General features: G+C 44.7%; 1 protein-coding gene across 1 annotated transcript; it reads left to right on the forward strand.

Moving 5' to 3' along the window:
* Nucleotides 1-3,182: 3,182 nt before the first annotated feature.
* Nucleotides 3,183-13,797, forward strand: igfbp5b (insulin-like growth factor binding protein 5b; the record flags this gene model as incomplete). Its single annotated transcript, XM_079230468.1, has 4 exons — nt 3,183-3,516; nt 12,295-12,512; nt 12,725-12,844; nt 13,663-13,797. The coding sequence occupies 4 exons, from the start codon at nt 3,183-3,185 to the stop codon at nt 13,795-13,797; spliced, it is 807 nt and encodes a 268-aa protein (XP_079086594.1).
* Nucleotides 13,798-19,839: the final 6,042 nt, after the last annotated feature.

Raw genomic sequence — 19,839 nt, forward strand, 5'->3', positions numbered from 1 at the left:
TCGAGCAACACACATAGTATAAACTACATGACAGGTCTTTTGAGTTGGGTGGGACCGGTGGTGGACGGGCTCAAACAAACACAGGACTTTCAGCCAGGAGATCGCTGTTTGTGCCCTGTGTGAAAACCAGAAGACAACGTTGACTTATTATGTCACCGAAAAAGGGCGGGATGGAAGGATTGGTGCATGAACAGATCTATGGCGGGTAGCAATAATAACATATTGTCCCTTCAATTATTATCAATTATTACATGTATAATGTTTTATATCCTTAACTGGAACTTGCACTGGGAGCATATTTCCCATGTACTTTGTCATCCTCTCTCTCCATCCGTCGTCTCATGCACAGCTGAGATTTGGTGGATGCACCGTTAATCCATGCTGCTTTACTGTCTTAATCCTGTTCATTATCGCTGCTCGGGTAGCTCAGATTTATGTCCTGGTTTGCTCTTGCCGGGTTTTACCGCTCATGTTGGTTTTGGAGGGAACAGTGACTCACACCACAGCCCTTCGCTCTGGAGCTGGCTGGTGAGAAGTTCAACCATCACAGTTCACTCGCTGCAGTTTCTGTGGCTGCTGGATTAAATTGCGACCTCTTTTTTGTTTCGTTTCGTTTTTTTTCGTTCTTTCAGGATCTGTCCCTCTGTGTCAAGCTCTGAAAAAAATAAAAAGGAAATGTCAGTCCGCTCCAGATGTTTATGGTTGAATGCAAAAGATGGGAAGTGATAAGCATGGATGGAGGCATGTAAGAGAAACCAGAGGAAAAGCCATGGAAATAAAAAAAAAACCAGTCCAGATATGTAAACGGTGGTTATGGAACCCTTCGACATCCTCTGTAAACCAAAGTTTTAAACAATCATGGCTGAATTGAAGTAAAGAAAACACGAAACATGTGCCATACTAATGTTGTGGTGAAAACAAATCACGTTTCTGAGAGCATTTCCAAAGAAAATCCGAAATGTCCATGATAATTCAATTTCATGTAAGTGAGATTATGCAATTACCCAGTCACTAATTCCATGGAGAACACTTTTGCTTTAAAATGAATACCTCAGTAGCTCTATTTATAGATCCATGTGTACCCATGCAATAGCAACATACACTGTGCTTATTACAGCTCTCGTGGCCTATTCACCTATCAGTTAGTGTGTGTGTCACGTATCTGATTTCAAAGTATACACAGAGGACATGTGAGTCAGCTGCTGTGTGAGAGTTTGTCATTGTTAACAGTGCCTTCTAGTGGTCAACTGTTGAACTAACGTAAGAGTTAAACCACCTCCCTGTGTAGCCTCAGCCTGCAAAGGCAGGTTTAGGTAAAAAAAAATAAAAATGATAGCCACGTTCAAGAAATTGCCGTGTGGACGTTTATCAAGCAGTGAGTGGATATGGGAAGGACAGCCGATACAGCTTCCTGACACTCCGCTATTACTTAAGGAAGAAAAATCTGCCCTGAAAGCAGCAGAGATGGAAATAACAGTCCCGGCCGGGCTGATTTAGAGTGCATATGCGGTGCAAGCAGCAGAGCACACACTGAAGCAATCAGCCATTATTCTGCATACAGGCTATAAAATAATAGGGCCCAGTTGAATTTAACTTGTCAGGCTGTTACCTCGGATCTCAAAGTTCATGACATCCTTCCCTCTTTTTCTCTCGTTTCGCTTTCTTCTCTGATGACATGACTCTCTGTGTGTGTGTGTGTGTGTGTGTGTGTGTGTGTGTGTGTGTGTGTGTGTGTGTGTGTGAGAGAGAGAGAGAGAGAGAGAGAGAGAGAGATGTTAGTGGATTTCCCTTCTGGCTACATTTGTTACACAAATGATGACCAATGGAAGCAACAGGTGCCAGCTTTAAAGGTGACTTCTGGACCGGCAGTCATCCTTGCGCGTGTCATCTCCACAGGATAACCAACAAAAAGCTGTCAAACTTTTGAAAAGCTGTAAATTTGGACGAAAAATAAATAATCAATATAATTCCAAATATAAATTCCTGCTCCATCCCTTATGAGAATGATTCAATAATTTAGATATGGTCATTCCGGTGCGTTTTAATTGTTTTTTAAAGTTCCCAACCTGAATGCAAAGCGCCACTTGAGATTTCCCCGCCGCTGCTTCTCCTTACTGAGGGATATTCCATTCAACCCGGGACAATGAGGCACTTATGACTCAAGCAGGGGGTTACCGAGGATTTATTTTTCATGGACAAGAAAGAGTCATAATGTAAGAAAATTAGTTTTCCTTGAGACTTAAATGGAAGTTCAAGATGTTTTTCAAATCCACGAATGTGAAATGTGCACGTTATTGAGACGATATCTCGTTCTTACATTGTGGGCCCTTTTGTGAAGAGGCTTTCTGATCTTGGATCTTTTCCAAAGATGAATCTCCAGGAGAATCATCGCACCCACTGTATAAAATAATAATAACAAGGAGCTTGTTTAACACACAAGTGGCTGATACGAACGTTTGACTTGTTGACTTTTTTTTTTTTTTTGCAGTGTGGAGACTGTGAAGCTGCAGGTTTTCCCCCTCTGCTGAAATGTCTGGATGAGGGCTGCGTTGCTCTCTGCTGTTGCCTCTTGCACCTCGGCATCAGTTCAGCCTTCAGGGTGAAAGAGCGATCCTCCTGCTGCTGCTCAAGAAGAAGAAGAAGAAGAAGAAAAAAAAATGTTTGGCCGCCTGCCAAGCCGTGGAACAAGTGCGCCTCCCTTCCCTGCTGTTTAGCGTATTCATAGTTAGGGGTTTGGGCTCGGCTGTTTTTAAAAAGGCAAGGCAGCTCTCCAGTTGATCAGTCTGCTCAGGAAACTTCTGCTGGGAGAAAGTACTGGAGTCCAACCTGAAAGGGGAAAGAAGTTGAGATTTTGTGCAAAGAATTGCTTTGCTCTTGCAGAGGACAACATCTCTGGAGAAAAAACAAACAAAACAACAACATCATCACAAATATTTTTTTGTGCAATTGCTCATTTGAACTCTTTTTTGTTGTTGTTGTTTTTGCAGGGTGCACGGGCGCAGAGCCGTGTCAATGAATGTGTTTTAAACAGATAGCAACACTCTCGGATAAAGACTCTTGGCTTTAGCTTTAAAAATCGGATTATCTGACTGAGGCATTGTGCTCATTAGACCAGTCTACTTTTGTTCCCCCTCCTCTTCGCATTTGAGGTTTATGCTTATAACTGAAGAGCAACACCAACAATGTTTCTGAGTCTCTGCCTCTTGGTGACATTTATCTTGGGGCTGTCCGGGTGCTTGGGCTCATACGTGCCGTGCGAGCCTTGTGACCAGAAGGCGCTGTCCATGTGCCCTCCGGTCCCGGTCGGCTGCCAGCTGGTCAAGGAGCCGGGCTGCGGCTGCTGCCTCACATGCGCCCTGTCGGAGGGACAGGCGTGCGGCGTTTACACCGGGACGTGCACCCAGGGCCTCCGCTGCCTGCCGAGGAGCGGGGAGGAGAAACCCCTGCACGCCCTTCTCCACGGCAGGGGAGTGTGCACCAACGAGAAAGGATACAAACCTGCCCACCCGCCCATAGGTAAGACGCGCACCGGGCTGGCTGGCCGGCTGAATGCATGCATGCTCCGGGGGATCGACTTGACAATGTGTGTGTGTGTGTGTGTGTGTGTGTGTGTGTGTGTGTGTGTGTGTGTGTGTGTTCGGCTGCGGTTGTGAATGATTTTTGTTTTAAAAGGTGAAGAAAAAAGCGTAGTCTAGACTGGGGGACAGCGGTGTTTGATCATATCTTGTCCCATGTGAGGATCCACTGTGAGCTGCTGTGTAGCGGGACATAAATTGAACCACCATCGAGTTTATTTCATGGTGAATCCTATCTCTCTTTTTTTCTCCCTAAAAGGTAAAATAGCATTATTTGTTTCATATTTGTTTTGCCACATCCAGGTGGTTCCCATTCCTCCCCACCGTTGTAGAACAGGAGCAGCCGATGCGGCGGCTCTCTGACGGAGCGCTTGTTTGACAGATGGTTTGAGGTGCCGTCTGATTAACTTGTATCCACTGCCTTGATTAAACTGCCCGCAGGAGCTTAAATACTCCTCCTCTCCTCGTGGCTTGAATGCACCTTCGGCCGCGCGCTGTAGGCTGCACTGGCCCGAGTAACGGCACAAGGTGGAACCAACGCGGACGTGCGCGCGGTGCAGTTTTTTTTTTTATATATATATATCTTTGCGGGCGTCTCGGCGCTCCGCTGCGGTAAAAAAAAGAAAAGAAAAAAAGAGCACATGGCGCGTCCTGGCTCATTTAAGCCTCCGGTGCGGAGGGCAGTGGCTGTCAAACTGCGGTCCAGCGAGACCCGGCCAGCAGGGTCGTGACAAAGATCCAGGCAGTTTTAAAATAGTTCCTTTTTTTATTTTTAAGGTGGCGCGAATAATTAAACGCATTCTTCTCCAGAGGTCTCACCGCTGATGTTATCCTGACACACAAAAAAAGAAGAAAAAAAAGTCGAAGCCGAGTGCGAAACTTTATGAAAAAGGGTTTGTGCGCGACAAGATAGTGTATTTATCTACGGAGTACGAAGAGGACATGTGCGGGAACCCGTAAAGTGGAGCTTATTCTGCAAATCGCCGCCTTTAATATCCACTGAACAAGTGTCTGTCAAACCTCACTCATTTTCCGCCCTCGCGCCACAGCGCATTACTCCTTTAACGTCCGTCATGTTTCGCCATTCAATTATCATCATATGCAGCCTCGCGACGTCAAATCCCTCCGCACGTCTCGAGGACAGACTAGAGCCGCCCGTGTATAGTAATAAGCAAACGCGGATGCAGCTCCGCAAACGTATGTGGTCTTGTCAAAAAAAAAAGATTTAGGTCTGCAGGCTGCCGCTAGCGTGGTGTTCAGAGTCGGATTACCCACTAAATCTTTATGCGTGAGAGAGACGCAGCGAGGGGAAAAAAGAGAGAAAAAAGCCACTGAGACAGCAGTCAGACTGTCAGGGGGTCCCTCAATGGTTTAAGGTATTTCTTGCTGTGGCGCAGGGGTCCACTGTCACTCAAGAGTTTTAGCAGCTTGTCAACAACTAGATAAGTAGGTGGTAACCACAAAGGGTTTGGCCCCATGCCTCATTCTATAAAGTAGGCTGCCACTGGGGCTCATTTTGGGCCGTTGACAAGAGTCATTAGGCCAGTTTTGCAGCCAGTGAGCAGAACACCTCTCCACTTAATGACATTACAGCTCGAGCGTGGTTTGTCCCCCACAAATTTATTCTTCTGAGAACCTCGCGCTTTGCAAAGCACCGACGGGGAACGAAGACAAAGCGGAGGTATAGACTCCCGGTCCCGTGCGTAACTGGCTCTCACTGGGCGGGGCTGCGTGGGTGCGCATTGTCTCTGTGATGGTTGTGAATGATGACACCTCTGGCGGTTGTGTCTTCGCGCGCACACACACACACACACACACACACACACACACACACACACACACACACACACACACACACACACACACACACACACACACAGTTCCTGACTTCTTTGTTGGCCCACAGAGGTAATCAGAACATCTTTTCCTGCCTCTGGCGCTGCATTCATTGCATGGGCGCTCAGTCACAGCGCAGTGATTCAGCAGAATGCCTCCGTCTCTCTCTCTCTCTCTCTCTCTCTCTCTCTCTCTCTCTCTCTCTCTCTCTCTCTCTCTCTCTCTCTCTCTGCTCTGAAGGGCCTTCTGTCAAACACTCAGTGCGTGATGGGCACTGGTGAGGTGAGCTTCTGGTTTCCTGTGGTGTGGGGTTGCAGCTGTCAGTGTGCTGTACCAGCTGAGCAAGCCAAACACTGGGAAGGGAGCTCAAGTGTCTGCAGCCTACTAAATATTGACTGGGGCAGCCAAACAATGGGAGGGAGAGAGGAATCTTTGCTATCCTATCGGCCCGCCCCTCACTTTACAGCTCATGTAAGAAAAATAATCCTGGCCATCGCTCTGCACCAGGGTTCGTGTCCCAGCGGGTGCATGAATTCACGTTTTGCTCCTGCGCTGTGATCTCAGTGGTCGCACGGATTGTAAGGCACAGGAGGTGGTGTGTGCTGTGGGGGCCACATTTCGACTTCGTTAGCCCCCTACGAGTGAATCGGGCACCCGGAAAGCGTGCCAACAGATATGACTTCATACCAGCAGCCCCCCTCGTCCTTCAAGCTTCTGAAAGGGCCTTATGTTTTAAACGGATTGCTCTTTGCCAAGAAACAAAAGATGATTAGGGAGTGGTTCCAAATCCAGAATACTCCACACACACACACACTCACGTACATAAATACTATGCCCCCTTATTAGCATAGCAACAGGAAACCTGGTGCCTTTACTGACAACTTTAATGCTTTGCATTTGCCTTGGCTCTGTGCATGTGTGCGTTTTAGCGCATTGCCAGACTCTTTCGTCGGAGTATAGCAAACTGCAGACTTCTGATGGCCCGCGCGGTTTGCTAACTTCACATATGCACGGTCGCGCCCGCCTTGTAGTGTCGAAGCACCATACAGAATCGCTTGTCATCACATATTTTTTACGAAGCTTTTTAACTTTTAGGATGGCCATCTGCTTTTTTTGTGCTTTTTCCACAGCTGGTTTCTGGGTCGTATAGCTGAGGAATCAAAGCAAGTGGTAAAACACTGATTCTCTCCTGGCATACACCGTGGGCTAATGCGAACCAGCGACCGTGCGCCCGTCTGTCCGTGGACGTTGCGTGCTCATGCAGACATGCCACATTGGATATAGCCCCGGTCACGTGTGGGCCACAGCTGTCCGACAGCTTTGTGATGGGCCCCTGCGAAAGGAAAGACTGTATGTGGCTTTCCATCCGTCTCACCTTGAACATCTGAGACAGTGCAGCGGAGGCTTAGCATGCTGCAACTGATCCCTCGCAGGTGCTCGGGGAGAATTATTCGAAAGGTCACTTTGTGAGGAAATCGCACAAGGACTTAAAACGGAAAAGAAAACAACAGAGAGAGAAAAAAGACGCAATTTGCGGAGAAGAAAATGTGACGGCGGTTCTCTCAGATGTGACATTGATACGACTGATGTGGAACGAAGTATGATCATAGGCGCAGCCGCCGGGCGCTGGAGCTGTCGCCGCCGGAGAGCGCACAACCTTTTTTGACTTGCCTGATTTCTTTACTGTACAACTTTACAGTGGTATTTGTACAGCGTATTGGTCACCTACAGCCTGCTGGTGGCAACAGATGGGAAAGAAATCAGGGTTTTTCGCCGCCATCTTTTCTACGCTGGGAGCATGTGGTTCAATAAAGGGGCGGGGGGGGGGGGGGGGGGGGGGGGGGTAGTGGCCACACGCTGGGCTTTTGAAATGATGTCACACAACACGTGTCAACACCTGACCTGTGTACTGTGATCTCACCTCCAGCACGTGGTGCGAGAAAGGACCAGAAATGGGCCTTTTGGGTTCCTTAGGATTTGGGAAACAATAGATGCTCCGGAGACTGAACTGCCGGTGCTGTCTGACAACGCGAAACAACACAGTGAAGCTTTTGTTTGTCCCTGACGCGGTGGGGAAGCTCATCTTTGGCCCTAAAAAAATTGCTTTGGATTGATTGAAATTGCCTCATTGGTGATCCGTAGTTTTCCTGAGAAAAGAATGCGATGTTGATGGTGACCCAAAAAAAATGAGTTTGCGTCCATCCACGCGGCTTGTTAAAAAAAAAAAAACCCGCAGATGTAGAATGAGACCTCAGACCAAAATTAGGAATGTGCAGCGGGGAGAGCCGTGCGCCTCGCTGTGATCGTGTGCAATCTTGCTCTGCGGAAGCCGTAAACGGGTCTGAAAGTTTGCTTACCTACAGAAGCATTTCCCCCCTTGGAAAGATTTCGCATCCTCTCGTAAGTCCTGCTTTGTGATTTATAATCCTCGAATTGTTCTTGCTGCTATTTATACCGAGCATTCAGAAAAGCAGGAAACTTTTTGATTGCAATGAACATATTCTGCGTGCACAATACCGTGGGAAGAGTTGTTTCCTGCATTTTTCAGGGGCCGGCTGAGACCGCGCACGGGGGGTCGAGCAACAGAAGCTCCATGGCAACAACAGGACACGAGGGTCAAAACACAAGTCCCCCTCACTTCACCCCGACTCTGTCATGGACAGAACATTTGATAAGGCCCACATTTTTCTTTCTGCTCCAAATGGTCTGGAATGGAGCCTTTTTCTTCTCACGTAGCCGGGCTTTGTGCACTAGCTGTCAAGTCATGTGCAGAGGGCGTGTACCTTGTCTTGTCACTTCATGAAAATCCAACACGCCACCCGTGCCACAGCGTTTCACAACAGTCATGCTAACTTTTTATTTTTTATTTTTCAATGCCTCTTTGACCTATAATTCCTGTTTGGTCATCTGGACCTAACTCCCCAGCGACTTGCACAGCTCCTCTGGTTTGTTCACACCTCCCTTTCTGCTCTAGAAACTGCAGGGTTATCAGGCCGTGGCCTTGCCTTCAAATATTAAGTAGTCTGCGGCCTGCGGATGGTTTACTAACGTTGTGCTTTATACGACACAGGCCCTCAGGCTCCTTTATCCCGACATCATCTTGTCCTGCCCCCTGTTGAGATTAGACAGCGCTTCTATTCATCTTGTTAAGATGTAATTTCAGATGCAATTAATCAAAGACGGGACATTAACGAACGCGGTGTGATGCCGGTACATCCAATGAAAGGTGGGACAATTTATTGTCCTGGCTTCTTTTTGCTATCTAAATGGTATTATTATAGCCTTAAAGATCCAGAGGAGAGAAGACGGGGCAGCTTATCTTTCATTCTTGGACTGTTGCCCGCAAGAAACTTGGGATATTCATGAAGCATAATTGTGTGCAGATGTTAATTTTTAAACAGAAAAGTATCAGGTGCACCTCCTTTGGCTACTCCGCTCCTATTGTCCTAATGAAATCTTTAGCTCCAGCAGAGAGAGAGAGAGAGAGAGAGAGAGAGAGAGAGAGAGAGAGATAGCGGCAGCTTTGGGCTCAGCTGAATGGAAGAGCTGCACATGACTTGGCTCACTTGGCACATGTCCAGCGTCTTGGCTGAGTTTCAGGAGTTAAACACAGACCCTGTAAGCCTCCTTTACAAGCTGGGTACCCTGAGCATGGAAAAACTGAGTTTTTGTGGCTGTGCCGAAGAGTCCACTTCAGAAAAGATGAATTTGGCAATTTTGTGAGTTTGAAGAGAAAAGAAGTCAGACACCATTGTCTTCACAAAAGCTATTTAATTTGTCCTAAATGCAGTTAAAAAAAAACCTTTCTTTTTTTGAGATTTTTCAAAGTGACCAACTTGTAAGGTGAATATAGTCGATGTGCCGCGGCTCAGACTGCTCTCGGTCGTGCCATTTGTATCCTCGAATGAGATTACACATGAAACAAGAATGCACGTTAAAAATAAATGTAAAAAAACAACAGAAAAAAACACAGCCCTCGTTTTCATATTTCATTGCCAAATATGTGGCATTTCAATTAAGCACCCTGAGAAGTGACTGGGCCGTGCAGCAGAAAATGCAGAGTTTTTCCACAGTGGTCACATGCACGGGCGTACATAGGAATGCTGGTTTTACGTATTTATTTATAGCGAGTAATAGCCTCGTAGTCTGAGCGGGGGAGACACAAGGACATATCTAAACACAAACCAAGGCCTGCCAAGTCATGAGTTGCAAGATTAATTTCAAAGAGGCGGCAGTGCAGCGCAGAAGCCAAAGACCCAATTCTGGTAATCACCCCCCTGTCCCCTCCCCTCTCTTACCCTCCCAGAGACTCCAGACGCTCATGCTGTGTCAGGGCTCTTTGAACATCAGTTTTTTCGGAGCTTGTGTCCTTGTTCCGTCTCAGTGCCTTTCTCTACGGTGGCTGTGTACCAACAGGCCAGTCAGCGAAGTATGGCAGCTTGTTAAATCTTTTTTTTTTTTTTAGCCTATTCTCTCTTGTCCGTATACAAGTATGGAAGTTGATTTGTCTTTCAGCAGCAGTTGGCCCTCCAGTTCTCGGCCAACATTCCTCTCTGGTTCAGTGCTTCTGGCACTGTGCACCACGGCGGGTTTCCTTGTCAGATAAATATAACCAGGGTCATCCACTGGCACCATCGCTTCGTCCAGTTGGGGCCTGGCAAAGTCCCCACAATAACTCTGTACTTATGGAACAGCTAAGCCAAATGTGGGTGAGGGGGGGAGCTCAGGGCTTCTTTCTGTGCCCTCAAAGAACCTCTGGCTGGGGGTCCAGGCTTAAGAGGCTGAGCCCCAAACTTAGGAGAGGAGGGAGTGTGTGGTGGTGGGGGTCTAGGTTAAGGATAATGGACCTCAACCTGTGAACATCCTATCAAGAGTCTATAGTGCCCCCCTGGGGCAGCTGAAATTACGTCTAAGCAGCGCATAAAATGTGACAGAAATGTACAAGCATTTATACGAGTCCGCAGAGCAACTGGAATTTCCTCAGCCTGACATTTGAATCAGTTTAATGAGGGACACGTCGCCGTAAAGTTACGACACTCAAAGGCCTCGGTCCCCGTGGAAGTTTAGCAGTCCAGATAACGTGTGAGCACATTTTCCAGGCACTGCGTAGACAGCCCTGCAGCACGTGATGCCGTTTTCCCAAGCTGCAGAGGTCCGCTCACGAATATGCGCTGCCTGGTGTCTGTGTGTCTGTATTTACAGTACGTCTGACCTCGACTGACTTTAAGATCAACACGGCTCAGATATAGTAAAGACATTGAAATATATTTGTTGTTTTTATGGATGCAGATCAGATATAACTGGCCTTGCATGAATGGATGTTGAAGGATTACTTTTCTATAGTTGTATAACAAGTTTGGAAGTCCGGGTTGGTGGGAGCTTACACTCCTGTGTTAGCTGTAGGATTTCATCAGCTGTTGATCAGAGGTCCCGCCTCCCCTCCTCCATAAACAAATGGCAAGCAACAGTTGGTGGCACAAACCCCGGGAAAAGCACCTGGTATTGTATTCAAGTGGAAAGGACGAACAAGCTGCTAACGTGCAGTAATATGCAGATAGCAAATGATACTTCTTTTTTTTCAGTGACTTGTAAAATGTTGCAATCATGTATCTACATTTCACTGGTTCCTCGTAATACTTAATTATAGGGCAACGATGACTGTTACATCATAAATTACTCTTTACAGAGACATTTTACATTCCTGAATTATGTGTTCATTTTTATGTTGATTTTAAGACTCGTTTCATCACACAATAATGCCGGAGATTAAATAAACAAACTTTGGGGAAAGTCCCACTTAAAAAGCAACGCAACGACAAACAGCTCCGAGTCTTTTTTCCAGTACTGATTATAACTGTGATTTATTTGCCCACAAATTTCAATGTCCCTAAGGGTCTTATTAATTACCCTTTGACCAACAAAGGATCCACACATCAGACACAGATGTCTCACTATCTTGCAGTCAACTACATCTCAATCTGTGAGATGAAGGATAAGCCTCAGGGGGCAATATCAGGGCCAAGACTTCATTTTCTGTGCAGTGCTCATTGTTTGTACAATTCCGATTAGCAACTTTAGACACGAGTTGGAGTTGAGAGACGACAGTTTACACACTCATTTTAAATCACAAAAAAGCCAAGTCATTGTCGGACAATAGCCGGTGGGTTCCAGGGATGCATTTCGGCAAGGCTTTCTGATTCTTTTGCTCTCCTCCCCACTCTCTGGTTACCTTGAGTTTATCTTAACCAGAAACTCCAAGACCATTCCTAATGTCGTTAACATTACTGTAACACACTGTATGAGCTAAGTTTGTGAAATGTATTCTAAAATTGCGCTTATCAGAATTTCTTTATTAAACAAGGAATCAAGTGACTGTGAAAGCTACCTGTCAACTACTTTTCTTAATCTCACTTTGAGCTCCAGCAGACAGCTGTTCATAGGAACAATGCTGTAAAAATTGTCCCTACAAGGTTAGTGACGAGCTGCAGAAAATAGTAGAGGATTTGGGAGCTACAAAGCCAATATATCTATTCCTCTGGAGGTGGTGGAGACCAAAACAAAGCTAAAATGAGAGTGCATATTTGACTTACATTTGCTGAATGCAAGTGTCTGTTAATGTGTGAAGATGCCGTTGTTTGCTGACATGTTCATAACATCTTAATGTCATTATAATATGGCAATGTTTTCAGCTTGAGAGGGAGCTTTAATTAGGTGAAGCAATTATATTGACTACATTCACACTTCTCGTATATTCCAGCAGAGGGCAGGCACAACTTGCCAGCCAGTGCCAAACATTTTCTCACATTATGGTTTATTCTATTGTAAATAACACATTGCCGGTCTTAAGAGTGTGACAGTGAACTGTGTTCTATTTGCTCCGCAGCAGAACGTGAGTCTCGGGAACATGAGGACACCATTACCACAGAGATTACAGAGGAGATGCAGCAAGCGAAAGTGCCACTCCTTCCCAAAGACATTGTGAACAGTAAAAAAGTCCACGCGCTGCGCAAGGAGCAGAAGAGGAAGCTCGGCAAACAGCGCTCCATGGGCTCCCCCATGGACTACTCCCCTCTGCCCATTGACAAGCATGAGCCCGAATTTGTAAGTTTTCCATGTTGGTTTGATTCTGTATCATTTTTAAAGCTACCATGTGTAGAACGTGAACATTTCGGACTTCAGTGACTCCCAGTGGTAGTATCTAGCAATAGAAGCTAAACCTACGTCGCCATATCTTAATACATATCTTAATTTTAATTTGACTTGTTGAACTAAGCGAGAGTGTCTTTGTAACCCTGCGCTGTCTTATCCCAAAGGGTCCATGCAGGAGAAAACTGGATGGGATCATTCAGGGAATGAAGGACACTTCTCGTGTAATGGCTCTGTCTTTGTATCTTCCAAACTGTGACAGAAAAGGATTCTTCAAGCGCAAGCAGGTGGGTTTGCTTCAGAAAAGTCCTTTTGTTTTGGACTTGGCATTGCTATCTTGCAATTATACTCATTGCTTTCTCTTTCCCCCCACCATTCCAAGTAGGCTACTGTAGCATTTACGGTCACTCCAGCATTTCTATTTCAGTGGATTAGCTTGCAGAGGCAAATTAAATCAGCAACAATCATTCATTTCAATAAACTTTGGTCACTGAACAGTTAGCAATAGAGTTGTTCTGGCACCGATACCAGAATCGGAAATGTCTCTGATACGACCTAAACTGCTGGATGGGGCGTTGACGAGTGCACAAGCCTATGCACCGAGCCGATATACCGTTAGCATATCATTTATTATCTCATTTAGGCTGCACAGGAAAAGCAACACGTGCCGCTGGCTACTCGACCTGCACACCTTGCCCGATCGGCATTGTCATCTTTCAGCTTCAGGAAAAACTATTGCTCTGTCGGAAATCGATGACGGAAGTAGTAAGGCGTCACGTTCGCAATCTCTCATGAGCCGGAGCTAGCATAATTTAAGCAATTTGGCAATATTTTACACTGGAACGACCCACCAGTAAAATGGCGATGTGTTATTGAAGCACAAGTATCGGCTAATATACAAGTTCAGGTATTGGAATGCAGATCACCAACTTTGAGTAGTCACTATGTCACCAAATTGCTTGCCTTTTTTTTCTGAAGACGTTCAAAATAGTATATTCTATGTCGCTTTCTGCCGTCACAGGGCTTTCCCCTCCCCCACCACCACCTTTTCCAACTACTGCAGCTGTTTTTCACCAAAACTATAATCTTGTTTTCTGGCCCACAGTGCAAGCCGTCTCGCGGCCGCAAACGAGGCATCTGCTGGTGTGTGGACAAGTACGGCGTTCAGCTCCCTGGCACAGACTACAGCGGCGGGGACATTCAATGTAAAGACCTGGAGAACAGCAACAACAACGAGTGAAAAGGGGAGGATCACCCTTTTGCCCCCCCCCCTCCCACCCTCCCTCCCTCCCCACCCATAACCACCACGTGACCCAGGGCCCACGCCTCCTCTCTGAATCACATCTGTATGCTCCACCCTCCATTGGCTTCAAGATTTCTGTTTTTTTTTTTCAAATTGAGAAAAGAAGAGGAAGAAAAAAAAAAAATCCAAACGAAAGACCAGGCTGAAAAAAAAGACACCTGCATTTTTTTTCTTTCTTTTCTTTTCTGTTGTTGACCAAGCACTCATCTTCAAATGAGGGGAAAAATCCCAGACGATTTACTAGATCCCTTGACTATTGCTCACGGGACCCCTCGTATGAGGCGGATCCCCTGGCTGCAGATCCATGAAAATATACGCACACAATGGATATCATTTTTATAGAAGCTTGGGGGTTTCAATACAAAACTTGTATGATGTAAAATTGACAAAATCATTGTGAAGAAAATCAAAAATTATCAGGCGCATTGATTGAAAACAGATCCGTTTTAGGCTGTGGAACATGGTGCCACTGTGGAACTGTTGATTGGCAGAGTAATTTGGTTTTTTTGTCGGTTTTCCAAAAGAAAAAAAAAAGAAACAATAGATAGGGATATGCTGTAACAGTTGACTCTATCTGGATATGTGGTTCTGTCAGAGCACTTATGAATAGGGGAACCTGCTTAGATATGTGTACCTTCACAAAATGATGCGTGCATGAATGCGTGTATGTGTACAGTGCGTGTGTGTGGTATGTATCCGCTTATGTTGGAGTATGATGGAGCCTATTCCAAAAAGAATGTCCTTTTTTTCTTTTTTTTTTCTTCTCTTTTGTTGGATTTTGTCACAACAAGTATTGCTAGCGCTTGAAGTGGTCTTTGGGCTGGCCTTCTCTATAACCGATGTAAAGTATGTCTCGGGACTCGGAGCGTTTCGAAACAAACGAGTAAGCAGATCGTCACAGATGAACCTATGTAAGTGGCTCTTCGACAATGTAGCTAGCCTGATATGCCAACTGTGCCTATTTAAACAGACACTGCCATGCGGGGCGACACAGAGCTTAGCGAGCGCTGACTCTACCAGTGAAATAAAGTATTTTCAGCTTAAGCAATGGGACTCAAGTTTGACTTCGATCTTTCGAGTTGAGTGCATAATCAAACTTCCCAGTCGGGCTGGTTGCCTCTCTGATTCAGTCGTGTGAAGTGTAGTTTTGTATGGTTTTGTTTGCGCTGTTTTCTTTGCCTTCAGTGAAGTAAAGACCGCCCACTTTTGAGCCATGTTCCTTTATCAAGTGGTTTCCCCTCAGTACTGCTACTACAGTGTAACCATGGTGTATTACAATACTTTTAAATATAGTTATTGAATGTTGTTTTGCCTGTAGAAACATAGTATGACAACAATGTAATTGTGCTTGGAAAAAGAAAAAAAAACGATTTTAGCCTGTAAAGAATTAGTTCCTTGTAGCCTGTCAGGAGAATGACCCAGAGTCATTAGGCTACAGGCCAGTCAAAGAAGCTAACCCTCTGGAAGCCTTCTGCTTAAATGCCTCCATGCAAAGGTTGTACATCTAAGGAGAGCATGATCAAAACAAAAAGGTTACAGGTTATAACAGGGTCATTTAAGTTGAGTTTTTCTCTCTGTGTGCAAGTCACAGTGCCTTTCTACATGCAATTACATTTAAACAGTGACGTGAAAGTGACATGGATATCAAACTGGGCAATGTTGTTCTTTCAGACAACCCCCCTCCCCTTCCACAAATAGGAAATAATGAAGAGGTCTAGGTTTAGTTCTGATTAAGATCAAGAGCAATGATCATAAAGGTCCTGCAAATTGTGTCAGCAACGCTTAGCAAAACCTGAACCTCTGGACAATTCTGGACAAGAATGATGTGTGAGGAACTAACTGGCTGCACAACCCGCAGCCAGTTAGACCTCCCTCCTCTCTTTCTTTGACAACCGATAAGCTACGATTCTTGCTTTTTCATGTGAATGCCAATGCATATCATTGCCAGAGAGGGGAAGCCAAAGGATGTTCGGAGGTAAATTAACCATTTCCTTCCGAAAGAGAAATGCTGAAAGTGCATCCTAAATGGCTTCCGGTTGTGAATATATATTATCAAGGCTCCTTGTCCCACTTCCAACACCAAATCCCCACTACCACTTTCGAAAAATAAAGCAGCTTGCACTTATTTCAGTTACTCACTATTGATATTGACACACAACGACGTCCTAAGATGTAGTATCATGAAGTTGGTGGAACAAGAAAAAAAAAAAAAAAAAAAAAAAAAACAGCCACAAAAGCTAAATGTTGTGTTATCTTGTGCTTACCTTTTAAAGGTGGTGCTTTGAGGTAATATTTGTCGACAGGGGCTGTGCAGCCCATGCCTGGGACCTCCAATACAGCAACATCCTTTAGGGAGAAATAGATTTTAAAGTAACACGCAGCTAGAGATGTTCTCATGGCCAATTGCACAGAGATGAGAGTTGAGTTGGAGAGAGGAGATAAGAGAGACGGAGGGGAAAGGAGAGAGGACGAGTGAGCGCCATGGGCAGTGGTCATAATCAGGGCCTAGCCACTTCCCCGATATGGGGTCACCAATTGCATGACATTAGATACAGTTAGCAAGACAGTCACCAGGAGTCATGGAAATCTGGGGAATGCAATACTGGAACCAAGAATTGAGTATCACTTTAATGTGATACTCTCAAGGCGAAACATGTATCTGATATCTGGGACCATTCACTGTCTGAGTTGATCAAGTGTGTGAATACTTCAATGTTCCAGGTATTTGTTTCTTTTGTTTCGATTGCAGGTCAAGTTCAGGCTTAAAAAGAAAAGTCTCTCCTAGTGTTGGTGACTTCCTGTTTGCGAGTACCGACTTCCTCAGGTTTCACATCTCCTACTTGGTTTTAAACTCATATTCACATTTCATATTTCAGTAGTACAGTAACGACAGTACAGCTTTTTTTCTGAGTACATAACACTTTCCGGATGTAATGAGTCAATACAATTGGTTTTCATAATTTGGTGTTCACTGGCTTATGAAATGGACCCATCGGTGGCAGGAGAATAGTGGGAAATAAAATGGTCAGTATTTGGAACTACATAAAACTGATAAGAAAAAAAAAGACAAAAAATCTCAAATTATTAAAGTGAATATCACTGTGTAATATTTATTCAACTTGTAATTTATGTACTCTTTTAACCTTTGTCTTTTTTTTTGTTATGACAAAGCATTTATTTAAATAAAGTTATGTATTCATTTAAACACTGGTGAGGTTTTCATTTCTAGTGTTGCTTTTGTTTCAGAGGAGCGCGTAGACAGCAAAATGGCTTGAAACGTGCAGTTTGGAGTGGAGTCATCCTGCTAGTAAGCACTGACTAATCTCCGAGGCACGAGCTGATAAACCTCTTAGACATAAGTCTGAGACACCCAGGCTAGCCCACAAGGATCTCATGCAGCATGCAGGATGTGACTTTAAAAAGCCTCGCCCGAGGGCAAGTCACCTGGTTTTCAACACCGTAGTCAAAAGATTGCACAGGAACAAGGAAGTCATTTAACATGAGTTTGAACTTCAAGGGGGGGGGGGGTTTGGATAACATCTAGTGGGGCCAGCTCACGATTCAAACGACTGGGAAGAAGGGATTTGTAGCCTGGGGGAGGATTCATGTGTATGAAAACCTTCTTTTATCACCACTTAAAAGCAGAATGGACTCCTGTGAGTAATGTCCATTCATAAAGACACACACATGCAGCTAAACGTGCATACATGGAGACAAGGTGTTGACGGAATCTGAGGCAGGAAAGCTATGGAAGGTCTGGTAAATAAAGCAACATTCACACCACAAACCCACATTTTTGTCGTCACACTTTGGGATCACCTGGTTAGGTGACGATTTAAAACAATTATATCAGCTCTTGATGAGCAGTTTGTTTATAATTGTATAGCGCACACAAACACACGCCAGGATGAAACTATCGACGGAGCTTCTAAGAATCTTCGTGTGCATCTCCACATAGGGATGTCTGGTCATTTTTATTCCCTCATGGATTACAGGAAGTGACAGAATGGGACTTTTATTTTTGGGGGCTACCAAAGTCTTCCCCTGGGGAACTGAGGCCTTTGACCATAACCAGATGTGGGTGACTGATGCAGGGCATGAAAGGGTGGAGGGCACGTCAGATCAAGGCTGCCGTAAAGGTTGTTGTGGTGTGTCTGTGTGCGTACATGCAGAAGGGAGGGCACTGACTTCGGGGAGGAGGAAACATGTGTAGAAGATTTGATTTGTGAGGTAGTGAACATGACAATTACTATTTGCCTTCAAAGAAACTGACAACTGCACTTAGGACTTCAAAGCATTTATTCCCCTTTTATTACATAATTAGGGAACAACGTTGGATGGCTACATCTGACATCAACTCACGCACCTCACTCCATCCCAAACCTAGTCCAACCGCTGTGCCGAGCACTTCTGTGCCGCTCAGACCACTGCGATTTACACAAAATGTTGCTGATCTTCCTCTTTGCATTTATTTGGATGCAGTAATGCAATTAAATCAATTATTAGTGACGTAAAATCACATGCAATAGCTCGGGATATATTCTCACTTGCTTGTGCATCCATTTGCCAGTGGCTCATATCATTAAATGTGACTTTTAGAAACAATGACGAGGCATTTAAAGACATAAGTGTACAAATGGCATGCAGATGTTTACACTGCATAATTGGGATCTTTGTAAATCACTGCTTGTGCTGTTGTATAATACTATCTCTTAAAGAGGTAATGGTGGTTCTTTTCATCACCGGGACGGAGATGAAAGGAGATTTGAAAGAATGTACAGTGCTTGAGAGTAAATCACATGACTTAGCGGTGGAATCCTCCAATGCCGGTGGTAGTAGACAGCAGACAAGTGTCTGCTAGTTTTCATCCAAGCCCTTTCATCAAAGATGGACTTAGACCCGGAATCCCTAATGGAAGGTTCTTCAGTGTGGATCGGATGTGACTGTGAGAACCTCAACTGCATGTTAAGTAAACCAACATTGAGATTAAGATTTTACATTCTACAAGGCATGATAGGCATTTTAACTCACAGATACAATGCTCCTATTGGGGCTGCCATGCATTGCAGCATTTCAGTCAAGGGCACAGTCTGTAGTCCTGTATTTTCACCAATGGTCTGGGAAGAAAATATTCTGAAGGAAAACAAATTCATTGCTTTGGGCAGTTAAAACAAATACGCTGGCATGTGCAGCTTGTCTAGTTCTGGCCATCGGTTCTACTTCCCAAAGAAATTGCTGAGATCTCAGAACTCAGATACCTCGCTAAAAATAGGTTTGACTTGGCAAGAAACACATGTGGTCAGGCAGGTTGCAAACAGACCTTTAGGTTAGACTGATTATTTGGGAGAGAAAAGAAATGCAAACAGAAAAATTACAAACCGATCTCTCCGTTGTAATTGTCCATCACAAACCACAGACCAACTTCCTGGTTCTATTCTGACCAACCATTATTGGTATGCTTTATTGCTCTATCCAATTTCCTTTTAGCAATGTCACTGCACCGAGACCTCAGCGATTAATTTAGTTAGTAGAATAGTATGTAAACTGAGAGAACCGATCAGAACTGCGACCCAGGTTATAATAAAGCTGTTTTCCTTTGAGATTGAGTTTTTTGCTTCCAGTCTCCATCACTTCTTTACATCTTGCATTCAAATGTGTATTGTATTCAGTTGTATCTCGATATGATTTAACCTGATCACATTTATACCTGGTATTAATAAAGAGAGCAGGTAAGAGAAGATGGAAAGTAGACTATTGCACAAAATGATTCTGTAGTAATAACTTACTCAGAACGATGCTTTGACACCAATTGACCCTCCAGAACCTGGAATATATTTTCAAATGAGCTTGTGCTCAAGCACTGCCGGATTGCAATCCGATCACCCTAAACACATAATGTGAGGATGGACTAGGATGGGCTAGAAAAACACATATTAGCTTGAAGATAATAATTTGTTGTTCTATTCTTGCCCCTTTTGC

Source organism: Taurulus bubalis (assembly GCF_910589615.1).
Source record: "Taurulus bubalis genome assembly, chromosome: 15".
Taxonomy (NCBI): Eukaryota; Metazoa; Chordata; class Actinopteri; order Perciformes; family Cottidae; genus Taurulus; species Taurulus bubalis.